Source organism: Dendropsophus ebraccatus, chromosome 1 (assembly GCF_027789765.1).
Source record: "Dendropsophus ebraccatus isolate aDenEbr1 chromosome 1, aDenEbr1.pat, whole genome shotgun sequence".
NCBI lineage: Eukaryota > Metazoa > Chordata > Amphibia > Anura > Hylidae > Dendropsophus > Dendropsophus ebraccatus.
The window spans coordinates 106,396,746-106,420,924 of NC_091454.1; the positions used below are offsets into that span (position 1 = coordinate 106,396,746).

General features: G+C 43.0%; 1 protein-coding gene across 5 annotated transcripts in view; it reads right to left on the bottom strand.

The window, feature by feature from the left end:
- Positions 1 to 23,359, bottom strand: part of ANKRD26 (ankyrin repeat domain containing 26) — a 79,148-nt gene extending 55,789 nt beyond the window's left edge. For all 5 annotated transcript variants that reach the window (XM_069976502.1, XM_069976509.1, XM_069976492.1 and 2 more), the window contains exons 1-8: positions 22,853 to 23,359; positions 14,680 to 14,794; positions 14,422 to 14,595; positions 13,473 to 13,579; positions 12,785 to 12,922; positions 10,923 to 11,083; positions 8,534 to 8,570; positions 6,002 to 6,068 (exon numbers count right to left, since the gene is read on the bottom strand). In XM_069976502.1, coding sequence (XP_069832603.1) covers positions 6,002 to 6,068; positions 8,534 to 8,570; positions 10,923 to 11,083; positions 12,785 to 12,922; positions 13,473 to 13,579; positions 14,422 to 14,595; positions 14,680 to 14,794; positions 22,853 to 23,058 — 1,005 coding nt within the window. In that variant the 5' untranslated portion in view covers positions 23,059 to 23,359. The remainder of the gene's footprint in view (positions 1 to 6,001; positions 6,069 to 8,533; positions 8,571 to 10,922; positions 11,084 to 12,784; positions 12,923 to 13,472; positions 13,580 to 14,421; positions 14,596 to 14,679; positions 14,795 to 22,852) is intronic.
- Positions 23,360 to 24,179: the final 820 nt, after the last annotated feature.

The following is a 24,179-nucleotide window of genomic DNA, read 5'->3' on the forward strand; positions in this document are numbered from 1 at the left end:
GCGCCAATTTTGACGCTCCGGGACCACTGGCACCCGGCTCTTCCCAGTACCCCTGGTGGCATTGGGTACTGGGGTAATAATAGGGGGTTAGTGTTAGCCATTTTATACCGGCTAACACTAGGCCCCGACTTAGTAATGGATTCCGTCTATTAGACGGCTTCCACTACTAAGTCTATAAAGTAAAGAAATAAAGACAAGACACAAGTTTACAAATTTTTTTATTCAAATAAAAACACCCCCACACCCCTCATTGACCATTTTATTAAAAAAAAACATTAAAAAAACGCTGGTCATCGACGTAGTCCACGGAATCCGACGTAATCCCCAGGATACCGTTATATGAAAAACAAAAAGGGAGAAACACACAAAAAACACACAAACAGGAGCACAACACCCATCATTGTGAGCGGTGTTGTGCTCCTTACAGTATGCAGCATCTTTACAGATCGCTGCTTACAGTCTGACCCCCAAGGGGTTAAGGGAGGATGTATTGCATCCCCCTTAACCCCCTGGGGGCCAGACTGATGTCAGACTGCACCCATCCCAGCAAGGAAGGGGTTAAGTGACCCCCCCTTCCTTGCTGGGAGGGGTGCAGTGCCGGGGAGGGGGTGGGGAGAGCTCTATACTCACCCCGATGTGTCCTCTTCGCTGGTCCGCAGCACAATGAAGTCACTGTACTGCGGACCGGCTTATTATATGTGCGCTCAGCCGATCAGCCAATCAGCTGAGCGCACATATAATTCTAAATGTTTCTTCTAATAATGCTATTGTGATAACATAATTAGAAGAAACATTTGATGTTTTCATTAAAGTAAAGTGATGATTAGTACAGAATGCTCTATTGCCGGCATATGAATTACCGGCTTATGGAGTTTCCTGTACTAATTAATATTTAATTAGGAAAACAAATTTTCGTTTAAATAAATTCAGTTTCGTTGGTATAATAATTTAATTCTAACGAATCCATCATTGTGCAATTAAATATACTGTCAAAAAATAAATATATATATAAATATACATTTATTTATATATATATTTATTTTAACAGTATATTTAATTGCAAAATGATGGAATCGTTTACATTTAATTATTGAACAATAAAAGTGACTTTATTACAAAGAAAATGTGTTTTATTAATTCAATATATTAACCATGAGAGACATCGGCTATAGTGCAGAGGATCGCAAACCCCGGTAATAGCGATTCATGTAAACTGTGTTCCCTGCTTTCCCAGATGCATCCAGAGGTGTTTCCATCACTTTCTTAACATTTTATTTGTTATTTTTAGTTGAACCAGATTTCCAAGTAAATGACCGTATGTTTTGAGCCGCATGTCTATTTTTTCCCACGGCCGGAGTTTCACCCGCACATTTACAGCCGCATAAAAAATACAGCCGCACAGTTACAGCCTTAGGCTGGGTTCACACGCTGTAACTGTGCGGCTGTATTTTTTATGCGGCTGTAAACGTGCGGGTGAAACTACTGCCGTGGGAAAAAATAGACATGCGGCTCAAAACATACGGTCATTTACTTGGAAATCTGGTTCAACTAAAAATAAGAAATAAAATGTTAAGAAAGTGATGCAAACACCTCTGGATGCATCTGGGAAAGCAGGGAACACAGTTTACATGAATCGCTATTACCGGGGTTTGCGATCCTCTGCACTATAGCCGATGTCTCTCATGGTTAATATATTGAATTAATAAAACACATTTTCTTTGTAATAAAGTCACTTTTATTGTTCAATAATTAAATGTAAACGATTCCATCATTTTGCAATTAAATATACTGTTAAAATAAATATATATATAAATAAATGTATATTTATATATATATTTATTTTTTGACAGTATATTTAATTGCACAATGATGGATTCGTTAGAATTAAATTATTGAACAAAGAAACTGTATTTATTTAAACGAAAATGTGTTTTATTCATTAAATATTAATTAGTACAGGAAGCTCCATAAGCCGGTAATTCATATTCCCGGAAATAGAGCATTCTGTACTAATCATCACTTAACTTTAATGAAAACATCAAATGTTTCTTCTAATTATGTTATCACAATAGCATTATTAGAAGAAACATTTAGAATTATATGTGTGCTCAGCTGATTGGCTGTTCGGCTGAGCGCACATATAATGAGCCGGTCCGCAGCACAGTGACTTCATTGTGCTGCGGACCAGCGAAGAGGACACATCGGGGTGAGTATAGAGCTCTCCCCACCCCCTCCCCGGCACTGCACCCCTCCCAGCAAGGAAGGGGGGTCACTTAACCCCTTCCTTGCTGGGATGGGTGCAGTCTGACATCAGTCTGGCCCCCAAGGGGTTAAGGGGGATGCAATACATCCTCCCTTAACCCCTTGGGGGTCAGACTGTAAGCAGCGATCTGTAAAGATGCTGCATACTGTAAGGTGCACAACACCGCTCACAATGATGGGTGTTGTGCTCCTGTTTGTGTGTTTTTTGTGTGTTTCTCCCTTTTTGTTTTTCAGATATCGGTATCCTGGGGATTACGTCGGATTCCATGGACTACGTCGATGACCGGCGGTTGTTCTTTGAATTTTTTTTTTATAAAATGGTCAATGAGGGGTGTGGGGGTGTTTTTATTTGAATAAAAAAATTTGTAAACTTGTGTCTTGTCTTTATTTCTTTACTTTATAGACTTAGTAGTGGAAGCCGTCTAATAGACGGAATCCATTACTAAGTTGGGGCCTAGTGTTAGCCGGTATAAAATGGCTAACACTAACCCCCTATTATTACCCCAGTACCCAATGCCACCAGGGGTACTGGGAAGAGCCGGGTGCCAGTGGTCCCGGAGCGTCAAAATTGGCGCTCCTGGACCGGGCGGCAGCAGGCTGGTAAGATTTAGGCTGGGGAGGGCCTAAAACAATGGCTCTTCCCACCCTGGTGTTACTGGTTATAAAAATAGGGGGGACCCTATGCGTTTTTTTTTTTTAAATAAATAAATAATTAAAAAAACGCATAGGGTCCCCCCTATTTTTATAACCAGCCGGGTTAAAAACCAAACGACAGCAGCCTGGTAACACCAGGGTGGGAAGAGTCATTGTTTTAGGCCCTCCCCAGCCTAAATCTTACCAGCCTGCTGCCGCCCGGTACGGGAGCGCCAATTTTGACGCTCCGGGACCACTGGCACCCGGCTCTTCCCAGTACCCCTGGTGGCATTGGGTACTGGGGTAATAATAGGGGGTTAGTGTTAGCCATTTTATACCGGCTAACACTAGGCCCCAACTTAGTAATGGATTCCGTCTATTAGACGGCTTCCACTACTAAGTCTATAAAGTAAAGAAATAAAGACAACACACAAGTTTACAAATTTTTTTATTCAAATAAAAATACCCCCACACCCCTCATTGACCATTTTATAAAAAAAAATTCAAAGAACAACCGCTGGTCATCGACGTAGTCCATGGAATCCGACGTAATCCCCAGGATACCGATATCTGAAAAACAAAAAGGGAGAAACACACAAAAAACACACAAACAGGAGCACAACACCCATCATTGTGAGCGGTTTTGTGCACCTTACAGTATGCAGCATCTTTACAGATCGCTGCTTACAGTCTGGCCCCCAAGGGGTTAAGGGAGGTTGTATTGCATCCCCCTTAACCCCTTGGGGGCCAGACTGATGTCGGACTGCACCCATCCCAGCAAGGAAGAGGTTAAGTGACCCCCCTTCCTTGCTGGGAGGGGTGCAGTGCCGGGGAGGGGGTGGGGAGAGCTCTATACTCACCCCGATGTGTCCTCTTCGCTGGTCCGCAGCACAATGAAGTGACTGTACTGCGGACCGGCTCATTATATGTGCGCTGAGCCGATCAGCCAATCAGCTGAGCGCACATATAATTCTAAATGTTTCTTCTAATAATGCTATTGTGATAACATAATTAGAAGAAACATTTGATGTTTTCATTAAAGTAAAGTGATGATTAGTACAGAATGCTCTATTGCCGGCATATGAATTAACGGCTTATAGAGCTTCCTGTACTAATTAATATTTAATGAATAAAACACATTTTCGTTGAAATAAATTCAGTTTCGTTGGTCAATAATTTAATTCTAACGAATCCATCATTGTGCAATTCAATATACTGTCAAAAAATAAATATATAGATAAATATACATTTATTTATATATCTATTTTTTTTAACAGTATATTTACTAGCAAAATGATGGATTCGTTAGAAATAAATTATTGATCAACGAAAGTGTCTTGATTACAAAGAAAATGTGTTTGATTAATTTAATATATTAACTATTAGGAGGCATCGGCATTCGGCATCATTGCCGGCTATTTTTGAAGTACTCCGTACGGACCGCCTGTCAATCCTCGGCCGCATGTTCAGCCGCAAACAATGGTCTTGTTCATTTTTTACGGGTCCGTTTACGATAGGGCCGTAGATTCAGAGATAGAGTGCACTGTGCAGCCGTATATCCTATACTTCCAAGCATACACACGAACCACAAAAAATACCGCCGCACAATTACAGCCGCAAATACAGCTGCACTCTTACAACGTGTGAACCGAGCCTTAAAGTAAGAGCTGCATACACATTGCTAACAATGTCCACACAGCCCTTGCTACACGATAATAAAGCCATCTAATAGGCTCTGTAATGCGGCCCCTAGTTGGTTGCTAGTAACTGACACCAAGTCGGACTGCAGGGCAATGTTTCCCTTCTTTTTCCCTCCTGTCTTATACTATTAGTAACAGAATATGTGGTACAGCAAAATATACAGCAACAATCTGGTATAATACTGAACTGAGTGATCTATATAGATATATAAAGGAAAAATCCCCCAATTTTTTTTTGTATACTATGAGCAAATATAGAATATTTAAAAAAAAAAAAATACAATAATGTAACTCTAACAGCAACTTTTGGTGTTAAGGACCAAGTCCAAATTTTCAAGCCCGACCTGTGAAACTGTGATTATTATACAAATGATCCCGAAGCTGCTTTCTCATGACAAAACGTGCTTCACGTTAGTAGTCAATTTTGGTCAACACAGTAACCCTCTTTTGCGAAAAACTCCAAAATGTCATAAAAAAAAAAAGGTTTGAAATTCTCTGCTGGTCACAATGATAGTCACATGACACAAATGAGAAAATTCACATTTACAATACATCTACTTTATGTCTGCATTATTTGGTAAAGGTCTTGTTGCAATATTATAGCAGCGTTCAATAACAGCGGTGAATATCAGGTACACTACCAGGGGTGAACATTAGGTACAGTAACCGTAGTGATGAATATGTACACCAACAGGGGCAGTGATTAGGTACAGTAAAGGGTGACTATATGTACAGTTATGGAGGATAGGAGACACTATGAGGTACAGCAACAGGGGACAGGTATCAGTGTAGGAAGGGGTCAATTTGTGTTTGTGTGATTTATACTGTACTGTGCCAAAAGGTTGTTTTTCTCTCCCAGCTCTGATCTCCTTTGATACACAAAGAAGGTGAATAAAGCCGGAAAGCCAGCCCCTTCAGTCTTTTTACACTGTGACTGATTCATTTGTAATAACAGACCAAATCACGACAACCTCCAGCTGAGGCAAGCAGTGATAAGTTCCTGGCTCGTTGCTGGGACCTGTCACTGCTCGCTGATGTAATTTAAAGTTAAGCTGTCATTATACAATTTCACATACATCTACGAAGATGTACATGTACTTGTGTACAGAAAAATCACTACATTCAGAATGTGGAATCATGAGTTCTTACATTTGTATAACAACATCTAGATCACAGGTGTCAAACTCAGGTCCTCTAGCTGTTATAAAACTGCAATTCCCATCCCAGGCATGATGGCAATTGTAGTTTTGCAATAGCTGGAGGGCCCGAGTTTGACACCTGTGATCTAGATGATATCCACTTCTCGAGGCCACACTTACATGAGCTTCTGTTCACATCAGAATATGTCACAAGCAGGCCTTTTTTTAAATATATAAACATACTACGCTTAAGAGCTAAAGTAATACCTTTGGACTAAAATCTAAGTCATCTTCATCAGAAGAAGGCCAAGAATCTGCATCTTCAGAGGCATTGCTAAGAAAAAAAAAAACAAAAAAAAACACAGTATAACCATTAAAGAATTCCATTTTCCATGGAATTTAATGTTCAAATAATGTTTACTACTACAACTCATTAAAAATCTCTTTCAGAATTAAGACAACCATTTAAAGGCATTCATTAAACTTTCCCCACACAGATGGAAGAAGAATTATGCATGCTTTAGACGCAAACATTGTTAACTACGTCATTCATGGCATGGATGTGAACAACCTAAGCTCCAACAGAAGGAAGCTGGAAAAAGTGCCTATGACTCCAGGTTCAAGAACAGAAAGGAGAGTTTCTTCAACACAGCATCTCCATTTTACACCACAGGCAGTAAGCGGCAGAAAAAATACTTAGTTTTTTTGTTATGTGGGAGCTTGAAAAGCTGATACTCATAAGTCAATATCGTAGGAGCATTGTAGCTGGCATGGTTATGAAAGAACTCAGGATGGCCTGTATAGAGGGCTGTAAAGTCAGAGCTAGCTTTGGCTGGAGTCAGAGTCGGGAAAAAAATGTACTGACTCCAGCTTTAAAAAAAAAAAAAAAAATAATAGTTATAAAGTTTAGAATTGAGTTTCGATATGAATGTTCTAAGTTTTTCTCATCAATACATTTTATGAGCAACATTCTAATAGGACACTGGCCCTATTAGATAAGGGTGGTAGGGGAGAAGTTGTCTGTCACTATTTGGCAGTTTGTTTCTGAGCTTGAAAAGTCCATTGTGTGGGGGAAGATCTGTGCTGTTCTCTTCCTGGATGCCTGTATATGAGCAGCAGTGTAATATGAAGATATTCTGTGTAATATAGAGAAGCCAAGAGTGGTGCAGAAGTAATCTCTGTCCTCAAAGTGGTGTTTTCTCTGTGGGAGAAGATTGTGGGTTTTTCTTCAGTGTACTATGGCTGCAGCACTGTGTGTGCTATGGCGGCAGCAGGCTGTGTGGGTGTGCTATGGCTGCAGCAGGCTGTGTGTGTGCGTGTCTATGCTATGGCTGCAGCAGGCTGTGTGTGTGTGTGTGTCGATGCTATGGCTGCAGCAGGCTGTGTGTGTGTGTGTGTGTGTGTGTGTGCGCTATGGCTGCAGCAGGCTGTGTGTGTGTATGCTATGGTGTGCCCCCTCAATGACCCCTCTATATCACTATGGATGACCTCTATATCACAGGTATCTGGCATTGTTAGCAGTGTTTCTTTGTCTATGGTGAATATTTAGTTAGAAACAAAGATTGTCAGCATGAACCACCTGCTCTATCTAGTCTAGTTCTGATTTGTTCAGGACATGGAGGCTGGAGACTGGCTGCATCCACTGCACGCACAGAAGAATGTGCTTTATATCCTTCCTTATTCACTCAGAATACTCCCCTGGTATCTGACTGGCCATTTATGAAGGAGCAGGAGTCTGAGTCGGTCCAAATAAAATTTACAAGTCTGAATTGAAGATGGAGTCGGAGCCACGACTTAAAGGGAACCAATCACCCAGAAAATCAATGTAAAGACAAGGATATGTGCTGATAGATCACCCAGCACACTTCCCAAATATGCCCCTGTAACCTCTGTGCCCCCCTCAATTAGACAGTAATCTTACTTTGTTCAGGTCACGCGCTGTATGTAAATTTTTGCTAAGTAGTCCTGGTGGGCGTATGTAGTCCTGGTGGGCGTATGTAGTCACGGTCCGGGGGCGTATCTAGTCACGGTCCGGGGGCGTATCTAGTCACGGTCTGGGGCTGTAATCACGCCCAGAGGGGCGTGATTCGGAGGCTTGCGGTCCAGTGACGTCATCCGGCGGCTTGCGTTCCGCGACGCGGGCGCGCCGACGTGTTCGGGAACCCGCGCATGCGCAGTACGGCGGGAGACGACGCTGACGTACTGCGCATGCGCGGGTTCCCGAACACGTCGGCGCGGCCGCGACGCGGAACGCAAGCCGCCGGATGACGTCACTGGACCGCAAGCCTCCGAATCACGCCCCTCTGGGCGTGATTACAGCCCCAGACCGTGACTACATACGCCCCCGGACCGTGACTACATACGCCCACCAGGACTACATACGCCCACCAGGACTACATACGCCCACCAGGACTACTTAGCAAAAATTTACATACAGCGCGTGACCTGAACAAAGTAAGATTACTGTCTAATTGAGGGGGGCACAGAGGTTACAGGGGCATATTTGGGAAGTGTGCTGGGTGATCTATCAGCACATATCCTTGTATCTCCTATGCCAGCAGCAACTGCAATTGGTGTGTGACTATCTAAGTCAGAAGCTGAATTTCACATAACTTACTATCACTGAAACATTCTGAAGGGCAGTTTACTGACCACAATGATCCCTGGGGTGGATCCTCCTGGCAGCTAGAGCTGCTGTGTGCCAGGAGGAGCAGGAAGATAAAAAAAACACCAAGTAGTTTAAAAGAAAAACACACACACACACACACACACACACACACACTTGTTAAGAAACCTTACCTGGATTCAGATTCTGCTTGAGAAAGGTCATCAGCTCCTGAAAAAAAACCCAACAAGATCTAAGTCAGAAGTTGTTGTCTGAAGATAAGATTAGATAATTAAGGAGGTTGAACAGTGATTACGAAGACAACGACGATGATGATAATAATATTTTAATAGTCTTCAGACTGGAAATAAATAAAAAAAGACAAAAAACACCGGGAGTGATGTGATGACTTCATGTACATCAAACTTGTGATAATACAGCCATTTTGCTAGAGAAGCTGTTCATGACCTCAAGAAATAAGCTTTAAAGCAGCCACATAAACCCTAGGAAAAAAAATAGTCTGAAGGTCACCCATTGACTTATACAGGAGAGGTTTATGGGCATACTCTGTGGCCTGTTCAGAGGCCATGGAAAAGGGGAGGTTGAGCTATGGCCTGATCCTGTCTTCTCAACCTAGTGGTGTTACCTTTCATTCTAATCCTAATGGATGTGATATGCACTGCTAAAAAAGATATGCACTGCAGAAAAGAAAATATTAGCGTATTATTAGGCTGCAAAGATTTCAGGTTTTTAAATGGGGACATAAAATAATCTAAAAAAAATTCCCAAAATCTTAAAGAATATGTTTACTCTGGCTTACTTTTTGTGGAACAATATATACCTCTTAGTAGCCCCACCTACAATGTAAGAGTTTGTTGTTTTTTTAATGGTCAAATATTGTAGATTGGACTTTTTAATTGCCTTTTATTACTTTTAAACATTTTTTTTTTTTATGCTTATCATTTTCAAATTGTAGGATAAATAACATCACAACCCCATACATGTACAATGAATGTTGGAAAATATTTAAGTATGTTTTTCTAACAGAGAACTCCAAGTCTTACAGTTTCCAATAAAATCTGATTAATTCCTAATACCACATTCTTTGGCAGAAATATTATTACTTATTATAATATAGTAAGAAATTCTAACTTTTATTAGTATTTCTAAGGCTCTAAAATAAATTACAAAACTACACCGAATTTAAAACAAACAAGCATTACGGATTGCACCAAAGCTACTAGTGTAAAAAAAAAAAAAAAAAAAAAGACAAGGCGCAGCTTGCTGTCAATCAGGATCTGAGTAAAGAGCTATTCTCTAACCTAACCTTATAATCCCCTAAACCTAAATCTATCTCAGCACATATTCATGATAAGGCCACTTTGCTTTAAAGACGATCTACACAAAATAAGGAAACACATTAAAGTAAAGTAAATAATAGTACATTCAAAGTTTTTCTCCATTCCAAGTGTATTTCAGCTTTGTGCTCTATGTTCTCTAAAGGGTTGCTGCGGACAATATTTTCCTTTGGACATGGAAGCTTTGTATGAGGACTTCTTAGTCCATGAATGGAGGGTAAACAATTTTGTTCACATGTCTTCAAACAGATGTTTTTTGGATAATAACAGATGGTATTCAATAAAAAAAAAAAAAACACCTCTGGAGGTCATGATTTACAGAATAAAGTAGGTAAAGGTGCCAAATAATAATAGCTTGAATCTCCTGATACAATAATAATTATTTTATCAGATGGTAAAGCTGCCCATTCTTCTTGGCAAAAAGCCTCCAGTCCCTGTAAAGTCCTGGGCTGTCTTACATGAACTGTGTGCTTGAGATTTCCCCAGACTGGCTCAATGATATTGAGGTCAGGAGACTGAGATGGCCACTCCAGAACCTTCGCTTTTTTCTGCTGTAACCAATGACAGAAAGGTTTGGCCTTGTGTTTTGATCATTGTCATGTTGGAACGTCCAAGTACGTCCCATGCGCAGCTTTCGGGCTGATGAGTGCAAATTTGCCTCCAGTATTTGCCCATAATGTGTTGCATTCATCTTTCCTTCAACTTTGACCAAGTTTCCTGTGCCTTTGTAGCTTACACATCCCCAAAACATCAGTGACTCACGCCCCCCCCCCAATTGCTTCACAGTAGGAATGGTGTTCCTTTTATAGGCCTTGTTGACACCTGCTTGTCCTGTATTTCAGCAGATGTTTTTGTGGGTTTTCCTTTGCATCCTGAACAATTTTCCTGGCAGTTGTGGCCAAAATGTTTGTTGGTTTGTATAGAGCCCCAGATTTTATATTTGTTAATCACAGTCTGGACACTGCTGACTGGCATTATCAGTTTCTTGCATATATTTTTGTACCCCTTTCCGGTTTTATACAGGTCAACTACTTTTTCACATAGATCCTTTGACAATTCTTTTGCTTTCCTTGTGACTTACAATCCAGAAACATTAGTGGCTGGATAAAAGATGCAAGAGTCTGACTCACTCAGCTTTTATGTGCACACACAGATATTAACTAGTGATTATAATTTGACTTTACTATGAAATTTAGTAAAGTAGTTAAAACTCTGTACCCCTTACCTTCCTTGTCTGTAGCTGGACTGCCCAGTGTAAATGCCCCATCAACTGCTTTCTCAGGACTGCCAAAACCTGAGGTTCCCTTCTTTTTACCAGCTCCATAATAAGGAGAAGAGGTATTGTGCTTAGTTCTTGAGCAATGTTCAAAAATTAACTGTGAACACCTGCCAGAGAGAACAATGACAAATGAGAAGAAAAGGGGGAAAAAAAAAAAAAAAGGTTAACACAATAGTGGTTCAATGTAAAACTATGCTCAGAAAAAAAAGCATATAAGCAGACAATGGCCCAAATATATAAATCTGCCTGATCCTCAATCTGTCAGGTTTTGCCCATAGCAACCAAATACATTACCGGATGGTGGGCTGGCTAGAGCCGCAGCTCATTAATACTGCAGACTACTGAAACACACACACACACTCTGTAGTCTGCAGTTACTAACAGTTATTTGGTAGGAAAGTAGCACAGCATTGGACTCTGGGTCCTTGTCACCAGGATTATGTTGCCCTAAGATAAGGCAGCAATAATGTGGTGATAGATTCCCTTTAGGGTGCGTTTACACGTACAGGATCTGCAGAAGATTTGATGGCGCAGATCTGAAGTTGCACATTCAAAGCAAATCAAATCTGGGCCATCAAATCTGCTGAAGATCCTGTACGTGTGAACGCACAGTTAAAGTGATACTGTCACCCCCCGTTACTCTTGCTTTATTTTATCAGTGGACAGTGTCATCTAGGTGGGGCTTTGCGGCAGTTGGGCTCCATCTTCCTACTTCCCAACCACTGTGAATCCCCACTTAAAGTGACACTGTCCACTGATGAAATGAAGTGTTTTTAGAGCAGAAAGAAGAAAGTTTCAGAAGAAAGGTTTTTTTTTATACAGGTATTTATTGAATGTGCAGCCTCTAAGCTTGTGGATGGTTTAAAGAACCGCACAGAGAAAGGGGGGAGACAGTATCACTTTTAACAAGATCAGGTAAAAATGAAAAGTTGACCTGTAACTGGTTGTTATGGGCAAAACCAGTCTTGTTTTTAGGCAAAAAAATTGTTTAATAGTGTAAAGAAAAATAAACTTTTTAATAAGACAGATTTAAAGACACCAACACTAATATCTGCTCATCAGACCCACTGCAGCCCTTTACCAGAAGCAGGAACAGCAACTAGAAGTTGGCAACTACAGCCCCCAAACAGGCTCACCAGACAGAGCCAAGGAAAGAACCAAGAAGACCTCTATTGCCCATCCGAAGAAAGCTGGACACAGCCTTCCAACACACCAGATGCTGCCTGACAGATGGAGGATAGGACTGGGGAGCTAGGCTGCTCACTCTTGTGAGCATGCGCATGGGAGATGTGGCAGATGAGCTCCCAGAGGACGGCTGGGGCTGATTGGCGTCGCTCCAGCTTTCCCCTGAGGTACCGAAGGAAGGAACGGATCCCAGCACACACTGAAGACAGCAAGGTGGAGGAAAGAGAGAGAGCCCCAATTGAGCCACTGTTGTCCAGGTGAAACGCTACTAAACAAAATACCCCCACCTGGCCTTGTGTCCACGGCACAGAGAAAACCTCTTATGCCATATTCCAATAAGGCCAGGGAATCACTGAGGGGCAGTAAGGGGAGGCACCTTTTAACCTCTTTCTCTCTTCCTTTTCCTATTAGGGTGTGGGAATCAACCTTCAGTGGTGCGGTCATGAAGGGCGATTTGAAAAAAAAAATCATTATAAATGAAAACTCATCATAAAGGAAAGTCCCACCAAATCATTTTTTAATAAAAGCTAATATACCAGATCCAAAAGTGTCTAATCCCACATGGAAAACTACAGAATTAAAAAGGAAAACCCCATCCTAACACTTCTAGACATTAAACTTACGCATGATGGCCATCATTGACAGCATAGTCATCAGCAGTCCAGCCAGTCAAATCCTTTATTGAACTATCAGCACTGTTTTGGAGCAGGTACTTCACTAAACTTATGTGACCATTGCTTGCTGCAATCATTAAAGATGTCCTGTAATAAAAATGCTATTTTGTTAATAAATGGCTCAGACAAAACAGTTATGGCAATATATCCTCTATACTCTTTCTAATAACCTAGAGAAGAAAAAAAGTACTGGAAAACACAGTGTAAAGCTAGGTTCACACTGCGCTTTGCTGTCCATTTAACATATACGTTTAAATGGATAGTAAAAACAGATGATGTTGTATGCCATACTGCAGGATCCGTTCTCCATTAACTTACATTATAAAACTGACTTTTTGTTTACATGAAAGTCAATGGAAAACTGATTATGCAGTATGGCATACAACAGCATTCATTTTTACCATCCGTTCTTTTTCTTGAAACATATACGTTAAATGGACAACAAAAATGCAGTGTAAACCTAGCAACTATACTATGAAAAAAACTATCGAAATGCTACAATATTAACACACATTGCTAAAATAAAAGCTTTATTCCAACCAAAAACTGGCAGATCAGACTGCATTATTAACATGACAGGTTCCCTTTAAACACTTACACTGGCTAAATTTCTCTATCTTGTCAGATATATATTTACCTTCCATTGCTGTCCCTTGAGTTTATATCAGCTCCTTCTTTGACTAAAAGCTCAACCATTTCTTGATGGTTTTCAGTTACAGAAAGAATAAGGGGTGTACAGCCATCCTATAAGAAACAAAAAAGCAATTAGATAGGCCATGAATATCATAATTTACTTTAAGTAACCTGAAAGTCAATTCAGAAGGTATCAAGAAGAGAACTGGATCTATTTATAGATTAGTTACAGCCTCCCAAAGGGTTAATTATAGAAAAAACATATTAGAATTGCTTAGAGGGAAAGAGTGGTGCTGTCCTATCTAAAGGGGAAAAAAAGGTCAATCTAGAGCTCAGAAATGGATTGTAAAAGTTACCGTTACCTTTCACTTGTGACTAGGTGGTTTTCAATAAAAGTATTGGGGGAAAGGATGGATAACAAAAAGGCGAATGCAGTGCGGTCACACAATTCCTAACAGTGTCAGCTGAGTCTGACGAAACTAGCTGAACATATAAGACCTGCTTTTACAGAACGTTACATGCTGTAATTTAAGTTGATATCCAAGTGAGTGCAATAAAAAGCAAAACTTTCTTTTAAAGTTAATACACAAGATTGGTAGCTTTCCTTTCTTGTATGTTTATCGTACACATGCGGTTATCAGAGCTAGGATCCAGCGGCTAGAGAAGATCAGAGGTAGATGGTGGATAGAGACTCGGACTGTGGATTCTGAGTGAGCTGTTTGACATCAGCTTTTTAAAGAGGTATATTCATCTGAGATACTTATGGCATGCAATAGGTGTCCCCTAAATGCGGGTCCCACCTCCGAGATCCACACTCTCAGCTCCTTCCAGCCTTCTGGAGGTAGTCAGGAAGCTGAATACAGCCGAAGCCAATTTATGTAACTTCTACCTCAGTGAAAGAACAATACATGCTGTGAAAGAGTGTAAAGGCTAAAATGCAGCAAACTGCTCACCTTATTTACTGCATTGATGTTGGCACCATGTTCAAGTAGCTGAACTGCTATAGACATTGATGGAATGAGAGCAGCGAGGTGAAGCGCAGCATTTTCATTGACATCTACAATGTTGGGATCTGCTTGATGTTCTAGCAGAGCAATTGCACATGGTTCATGTTGACACTGTATAGCCTAGTAACAGAAAACAGCAGCATTTCAGCATTCTTAGTTTTCCTATCAGGAATGTGCATGATTTGCTTCCACATTATCATATACCTTCATTAACGGAGATCGATTAGCACTGTCACACACATTTAACTTTGCCTTGTTTTCCACTAACAGTTTCACCACTTCCAGGTGTCCATTTGCACATGCAAGATGCAAAGGTGTCCTAAAAAGAATAAAAAGAGAATAATCACATGAAAATGAGCTATTTGTATAACTAAAGGTGCATAAGGTAACTACGTACGGCTCTTTATAAATATAAGTACTAAGTACATTATTTGTCCTCCAAGAGAAAAAAAAAAAAAAAGCAATATTCTCATATCATACCCAGTTACCTATCTAGCCAGCATATGTTTTTAGGGACATTGCAGAAAATAAGAGTGATTATTTTTTTTTTTTTGTGAGTTTAACCCCTTTAGCATTTAGGCTGTTGCTCTGGGCTGGGGAGCATCGCCACGCCCGTCCCGCCCACTATGCATATTCATAACTGCATAGTGGGCTCTATACATGGTGGCTGCGCAGGGAAGCAGTCCCGCAGGAGACTGGCTGCTTCCCGCACATGCGTGAACCCCCAGGCCACCACCGATCCTCCCGGAGGTCCCTCAGGATGTAAGTATAAGATAAACTTTATACTTACGTCTTGAGGAACCTCCTGGAAGATCAGCAGCGGCCCGGGGATTCACGAATGCGCGGGAAGCAGCCCGTCTCCGGCGGGACTGCTTTCGTGCGCAGCCACCATGTATAGAGTGTATGAATATGCATAGTGGGCGGGACGGGAGAAGGTGGGCAGGGCATGGTGATGCTTTCTGGCCCCAAGCAACTCCCTAAATGCTCTTAAGCAAGTAATTTGCATAAGAGCATTTAGCGATTTTTCAAACAATGCAGGGGAGGACAGGAGTTAAACTAATGGCTATGTATTACTGAGGTCCTCTGCTACTGCGGCATATCAGCAGGTTCTCTGGGAAGAACCTGCTGATAGTGCCGCTTTAAGTATTCCAAATAAAAGAAGGAATTACTTCTGACCTTAGGAGGCAGACCAGGAGTTCTTTCCAGAGCACAGATATAAGTATTTTTGTTAATATGTAAATGAGGCTCAAAAGTCCAGAGGGAGGGGGGTTTCCCAGCATGGTAAAAGCCCAGGCAAGTCCAGCACATGTCATCTTTACATAGTCAAACAGGGAGTAAAGAGGAGGATTTGCTGGACTTACTTGGGCTCCTGCTGTGCTGGGGGAATGGCCTCCCATAGCTTTTGAGTCCAATTAACATGTTAACAAAAAAAGCTTAGATCTTGATACTGGAAAGGACTATAGACATTTAACAACAAAAAAAAAAAACCTCTGGAAAGTAACATTTCTTTAAACACGTTACAAATAGTGCTCTGTGTGCAGCAGTGCTGGATCAGCGAGGAAGCAGGAACCAGGGCTTGGACAGCCCTGCAGTTCTTGACACCAATGCTGGTGGCAACAGAGAGCAGAGAGGTGATATAAAACTTGAGGTGTAAAACAGCCTGCTCTGTTCCTTCTTTCTCAACCACCTCTATCGGCAGGCAGGTTGGTCAGGCCGCAGGGTTCTTGTTCTTAAGTAAAGTGCGGGTCCTAGAGGTCGAACCCACATCTTTTTTACAGGTATGTTCAAAAGACATACACCAGTGCAGAAGAATGAAAGACAATGAGGGTGAAGGGTTCTTATGTCAGTCTGGTGCTCCTAACACGCATTAGGTTTCTATAACAACCATGTTACATGGCTCTGCTAACCAGCAGCTGCTGTATCTGGAGAGTATGACTACACAGGATGAGACGGGTTATGTATTGTCTGAGCACATCTAAGATGCTATATGCTATTTCTACTAAATAACTATATATCGGACTTAAGGAAAACGGAACTTTAGAAATAAAGATTAGCAGTCGCCACATGTTTATAAATCAAGCTACTAACAGATATTTATATGGATGGATAACCCATATTCATGTTATTGGTGACCAGTGATCAGTGAAAGGGAAGGCAGCCATTGAGTGTTTTATGTTACATCACCTCAGGAGGAGCAAAGCATTACCTGTACTCCTTAAAGGAGTTCTCTCAAGTTAACCATTATCCCCTATCCACATCTATTAGGACTTGTCACTACCACTAGCTGCCATATTATGCTGATGCAGAAGTCATGGTGTAAGCACAAGATCTTTGCCCTCATCATCACTGGCGTGCACTGCTAGTAAAATAAGCCAACACTGCACTTTACTGGCTGGGATCATAGATAAGTGGTTTTCCCAACTGGCCAAATTATCCCCAAGATTTATTGCTGCGTTTGTAATAAGCTGATTGACAATTTCCTATTTAACTATCTTAATTATCAAATAATCCAGAGATCTTTGTCTAACATCAGGTTAGAAGTCCCTTGCTGTTATGTTCCCACAGGGCACCGAGGATGAAGGTCATTTTCTTACCTTGACTTTGTTCACTATACAAATAAGGCAGTTTGGTGCACGGGGTCGGGACTACCACTCTCAGTGCACTGTCCCAGTCACCCAGCGCTCTGCACTGACTTCACTCCAGTGCAAAACACTGCAGCGCACCAGATGAAAATTCATTAGGAGAGGAGGGTCTGCGCTCCCCCTCTTCTGTGGAATACACAAAAGTGTGTCCCATACAGCATGTCCATAAGGGTTGCCATAAAACAGGTCCTAAATGCTGTTAAAAACAGCTCAGGTAAGGCTAGGTTCACACTGCGTTTTTTGCAATCCGTTTTTTTTTTTTTCATGCTTTTTTTGCAAAAAATGGGTGAAAAAAACATGCATTACTGTGCACCCGTTTTTTAAGTTTTTCCATTGACCTTCATTGTAAAAAAAAAAAAAAAAAAAAAAAACCGGATCAAAACGGATCCGATTTTTTTGATGGACTCAAAAACGTAGTGGACACTACTTTTGTGTCCGTAAAAAAAAAAGCAAATCCGTTTTGATCCGTTTTTTTTTTTTTTTTTTACAATGGAAGTCAATAGAAAAAAGGATCAAAACGGATGCACACAAATGCATCAGTGTTATTCATCAGTTTTTTGCCAAAAAACGGATGAAAAAAAAAACAGAAAAAAAAACGGATTGCAAAAACACAGTGTGAACCTAGCCTAAGATGAAAGCCCTCGTAATTATATACTACAAATAAAATGCAAAAAATGACAATCTGAAAATAGAAACAAGAACATGTTCCAGTATCTGGCTCAGATGAGTAAAAACAAATCTGGGCAATACATGTGTTTTAAAGGGTACTTGTCGCTAAGATTCTCGCTCTATTAATTAGGATAGGGCTCGTACATGGAACCTGGCAGGCGCAGAATGTATCCACAACAACCCGATCCTCCGACGTCATCAGCTCCTCTGTCCAGACTTCTACTCACTTCTTCCCAAAAACCAATCAGATTGGTTTGACAACTTCTGTCCTTACCAAGAAGAGTGTATTTGTAGGAATAATGTTGTTGCTTGCAGAACTCTGGCTGCTCTTTCCTGTTCATTGTTGGCATCCTGTTGTCTAGGTTACAGACCACCACTTTGCTCTAAAAACATTAGTCTGGCTGGTGTATATAGCTATAATGTAGCTGTATAGTGTATATATATAGTGTAAAATATAGATAGATAAATATACAAACATTCACCACCCAGACCACTGTTTTAAGAGCAGTGTCTGTAACTCAAAAAACAAGCTGTCATCAATGGGAAGGAAAGAACAGCATATCAGAAAAAGGAGGAATATTTGCTAAGTGAATGTACAGATGTAGCCAGGGTTAACAATCCCTGGCGCAACAATTGTTAAGTCAATTAGAATATCATTGGGATCAAGTAAACACAGGCTACACCTGTATTTGCAAAAATACATATATTGACAAGTCCTATGAAATTAACAATATTAAAGGGGTAGTGCGGCGCTCAGAAATTATTCACAGAATAACACACATTACAAAGTTATACAACTTTGTAATGTATGTTATGTCTGTGAATCGCACCGTTCCTCGTGTCCCCCCACGCCCACCCCTGTACCCGGAAGTGTGGTGCATTATACATTACCTGATCCGTGTCGAGGGCCGTCCGCCATCTTGTGCCAAAAGTCATCTTCGGACGGACGGCCGAGTCGCTGCCGCCCGCCCCCCCTCCGCCGCTATTGGCTGAGCACAGTTATGCTCAGTCAATCGTGGCTGATGACGCGGCCGCGTCATTAGCTGCTCAGCCGCGATTGGCTGAGCACAGTTCTGCTCAGCCAATCGTGGCTGAGCATCGGATGACGCTGCAGAGGGTGGCCGGCATTCGGAACAGTCGGAGCTGTTCACCGTCCGCCCGAAGAAGACGTCACTGAATGAAGATCGAAGACTGGTGTTGGCACGTGACAGGTATGTATAGTGCACCACACTTCCGGGTACACGGGTGGGGGTGGGGGGACACGGGGAAGGGGGCCATTCACAGACATAACATACATTACAAAGTTGTGAATAGTCTGTGAATAATTTTTTACCGCCGCACTACCCCTTTAATGGAAACAGGAATATCTCTTTAAGCAAAAGCACCATAAAAAAAAATGCATGTCTTCTTACATAACTACAAAAAGAACAAAAAAAAATGCAACAAAAGGCTGTGAGTGAATACACCCCTATGCTTTTTAACAGTACAAATAAATGTATTGTGTATAAACTATTTGAATTATACAATAATTGTAAAAACACACAAAATGCTGCCAAGGCTACGTATATAAACAGAAGCTGAAAATGACAGGGTCGACCTGATACTTGTTCAGAATGGAGTCCACTGGAATGTGAGCATGCCAAACAAGAAGATCAATTGTCAGACAAGACATGCCAGTGCAGATAAACTAGCTCTTTGGACAATGGACAAGAGTTTGGAAGGGGTTACTATGGCAATGTGTACCCTTAAGACGCAAGATATCTGTGTACTATGAGGAGGAGGATGTTATTACTGACACTCTGTGATAGGATAACCAAGTAATCTGATTACAATGGAGAAGGACTTATTTGCAGATTTAAGGCCTAACCTAATTTCCACACTCCAAAGGAACACAGAGATGACTTTTATTCCAGTAGTAATAGCCTCAGAGCCGTACTGAAACAAGACACAGTTAAGGCCCTATTCCACAGAATGATTATCGTTTATAAACTCGCTCCAACGACCGCTCGTTAACAATAATCGCTTCGTGGAATTGGTGTAAACGAGCGAACGACAAAGGCGAAATCGTTATATTGTCGTGCAAATTAGTTTTTCAGCATGTCGAAAAAAAATCGTTGGTCTTTGAAAGATAATTTGCGTGTTATGTGTTATCGTTCGCGGGGGTGAGGGGGGGTTATAGTCTTTGATTAGGAGCATTTTTCAAGAAGAGCTCACAATTTTTCAAAAATTATGACTTGGTTTAAGAGCATTTCTTTAGTTTGATATTCCTGTACTGGGTGGAAGCGGAAGTGGGGGAGGGGCATGGTCTGCACAGTGTGGTCTACAGCACTGTACTCTGACCCATGAAGTCTCCCTCACCTTCCTCCCTACTTCAACCTCCCTGCACTTACACTCAGCCATTTAAACTGCTGTATATAAAGTTTCTGTCACTGTCCTCCTGCACAGCTCTGAGATTCTCACTTCCTGATTGGTCCATACTGAACACACTCCCCCTCCCCATTGCTGCCATGTGACCACACAGACCTCTGTTATTCATAATGAAAAAATCATTATTTTTGGGGTGGAGAATCAATTGTCTGTAGAGATGAGCGAACCGGGTTCAGGTTCGAGTCCATCCAAACCCGAACGTTCGGCATTTGATTAGCGGGGGCTGCTGAACTTGGATAAAGCTCTAAGGTTATCTGGAAAACATGGATACAGCCAATGACTATATTCATGTTTTCCACATAGCCTTAGGGCTTTATCCAAGTTCAGCAGCCCCCGCTAATCAAATGCTGAGAGTTCCGGTTCGGATGGACTCGAACCCGAACCCGGTTCGCTCATCTCTAATTGTCTGCATTTCAGTCATTTCTTATGGGAAAATTTGCTTTATTTTAAGGGCCAGTTCACTGAGCAAGATCGTCGGATTTTCGCCGCGGAATCCCGCCATGCTCAGTGTGCTGCTGTAAGTGAATGTAGAGGGCGCGCGCTCGTCCGCTCCCTCTCCTCTCCGCTTAAAGGGGTAGTGTGGCGCTAAGAAATTATTCACAAAATAACACACATTACAAAGTTATACAACTTTGTCCCCGTGTTCCCCGCCCCCCGCCCGTGTACCCGGAAGTGTAGTGTACCATACATACCTGACGCGCGTCGTCCCCGACCTTCTGTCAACGACGTAATCTTCGGGAGGCCGGCCAAATCGCTGCAGCTGTCGCTGATGCCGGCTCCCCTCTGCCGCGTCATCGGCTGCTCAGCCGCAATTGGCTGAGCATAACTGTGCTCAGCCAATAGCGGCTGAGCAGTAGATGACGCGTCGTTGACAGAAGATCGGGGACGACGCGCGTCAGGTATGTATGGTACACTACACTTCCGGGTACACGTGCGGGGGTGGGGGAACACGGGGAAGGGGGCGATTCACATACATAACATACTTTACAAAGTTGTATAACTTTGTAATGTGTGTTATTTTGTGAATAATTTCTGAGCGCCGCAATACCCCTTTAAAGAACTAACATGTTAGTTCTGTGAGGGGAGAGCGGCGGCAGCAGATGATTGCGCGCCCTCTCCATTCACTTACAGCAGCACACTGAGCACGGCGGAATTCCGACGATCTTGTTCAGTGTAAACTGGCCCTAAGAGTGGATATGGATAACAAGCAGGGTCCCAGATGAATTAAGCATGTAATCCAAGGCATCACTGTATATGGTTCCTTATGACTCTGTATCAGACCTGAGCATTCTAGTTTACATCCAGAGACTCATGCACATGACATTATGGTTCTGTTGTACAAAGATGTAATAAGGCACTCACAGAAATGTATGGGCCCCACCATACTGCCTAATGCCTCCAATAGTCTAATGAGAGTTGTCACTTAATACTGGAGGCTGCACTGCGAGGTTATGCTCCTATAGAACACCTTTAAAATACAGTGCAGTACAAGTGTAATAGGGACTGTCAGCATGGAGCCTTTTGCACAGCATTACTGCGGCAGTGGGTATAGGGGCACAGCATTACTGCGGCAGTGGGTATAGGGGCACAGCATTACTGCGGCAGTGGGTATAGGGGCACAGCGGCAGTGGGTATAGGGGCACAGCGGCAGTGGGTATAGGGGCACAGCGGCAGTGGGTATAGGGGCACAGCAGCAGTGGGTATAGGGGCACAGCAGCAGTGGGTATAGGGGCACAGCAGCAGTGGGTATAGGGGCACAGCAGCAGTGGGTATAGGGGCACAGCAGCAGTGGGTATAGGGGCACAGCAGCAGTGGGTATAGGGGCACAGCAGCAGTGGGTATAGGGGCACAGCAGCAGTGGGTATAGGGGCACAGCAGCAGTGGGTATAGGGGCACAGCAGCAGTGGGTATAGGGGCACAGCAGCAGTGGGTATAGGGGCACAGCAGCAGTGGGTATAGGGGCACAGCAGCAGTGGGTATAGGGGCACAGCAGCAGTGGGTATAGGGGCACAGCAGCAGTGGGTATAGGGGCACAGCAGCAGTGGGTATAGGGGCACAGCATTACTGCAGCAGTGGGTATAGGGGCACAGCAGCAGTGGGTATAGGGGCACAGCATTACTGCGGCAGTGGGTATAGGGGCACAGCATTACTGCGGCAGTGGGTATAGGGGCACAGCATTACTGCAGCAGTGGGTATAGGGGCACAGCAGCAGTGGGTATAGGGGCACAGCATTACTGCGGCAGTGGGTATGGGGGCACAGCATTACTGCGGCAGTGGGTATGGGGGCACAGCATTACTGCGGCAGTGGGTATGGGGGCACAGCATTACTGCGGCAGTGGGTATGGGGGCACAGCATTACTGCGGCAGTGGGTATAGGGGCACAGCATTACTGCGGCCTGGCACAAACCACAGCGAGTGGGGGGGGGGGGGGGCACTGGACTAAGTGGGAATGGAAAAGGAAAGAATAGGTTCTCTTTTTTATTTTACCACAAGCCTCAGTTTTGTACAAGTTTCCCCCTTGGTCGGACATCTCCTTGATCATTGTAGTAGTAGTAATGGAGCGTGTCCCTGTGATGGAGCATGCTGGAGCTTGTGGTTCTCCTACTATTACGTGATGGTGCATGCCCGCCCCTCCTCACCTGCTCTCCTTGTCCACCTGGTTGATGTCCTGCTTGGGCAGCAGCTGCCTGATCTTGGCCGCATCCCCGGAGGAGGCAGCGCGGTGGAACTTGCTCAGCTCCTTCTCCTTGAGCTCATAGCCGGCGGAGAGGACGCTGCCGGTCTCCGAGGTGCTGGAGGGGGGGCCGCTCTTCTTCCTCCTCGCGAACCCGAATATCTTCTTCATCTCCCCGTTTGTCAGGATGCTGCAGCGGATAGAAGAGGGGCTGGCGGAGGGATAACAGTGGTGTGGTATATAGCACACCCCCACCTAGCTAAGTACACGGGAGCCTCCCATGCTGGACGCAGGGACCCTCTGAGCCCGACTCATAAAATCACCCGACACCCTACGGACTCCTCCGTGACACCTAGGGCTCACAGCCCAGCGACCAGTTGCTAAGTCCCGCCCACCCCAAGCGTCGCACGGTTACCATAGGCAAGAGCCAATTAGGAGCTGCTCGGAGTTTGCGACGCAACGCACAGCCGGAGCCCCGCCCACCAGAGAGGTTGCGAGCCCACACCGAAGGGTTTGAATCGCATGGTCACGTGACCGGCTTGGAAGGCGCTTGACTTCCGTGTACAGAACGCAGGCGCGACATCTCTCGTAGTGAAGCTATATTACTGAGGACGGCGGCGGTCCCTCAGTGTGAGAGTGTATAACGGAATGGCGCGTGTCATGTGACGTCGCACAGCAGTGGTTCAGTCCACCTTTTCATGTTTGAGAAGAGAAAGGATCTAAACATTTGTTCCACAACAATTACACTGTCCTTGTGAGGGAAAGAGCCCTATTACACCAACACAGAGCTGACAGGTTTTTACAGCCAAAGCCAGGAATGGCATTAATAAGAGGAGAAATCTCAGTGTTTCCTTTATGACCTGCTCTCTGTTTATAGTCTGTTTCTGGATTTGGCTGCAAAAATCTGCCAGATAATCTGTTGGTGTAATAGGGCCCTTAGTTTTGTTTACATTTGATAAGGAGCCTGATTACTTGATGTAAGTGAGCAGCAATCTGCTAGATCCGTGCTCGCTAAGGGCCCTTTTACACAGAAGGATTATCTGCCAAAGATTTAAAGCCAGGAACAGACTATAAACAACTGGTCATAAAGGAAAGCCTGAGATTTCTCCTCTTTTCAAATCCAGTCCTGACTTTGGCTTCAAATTTTTGGCAGATAATCTGTCAGATAATCTTTCTGTGTAAAAGGGCCCTTAGGCTGGGTTCACACTGCGTTTTTGCAATCCGTTTAACTTATCCATTTTTAATTGGTTACTTTTAACGGACAGAAAAACGTAGTCAACACTACTTTTGTG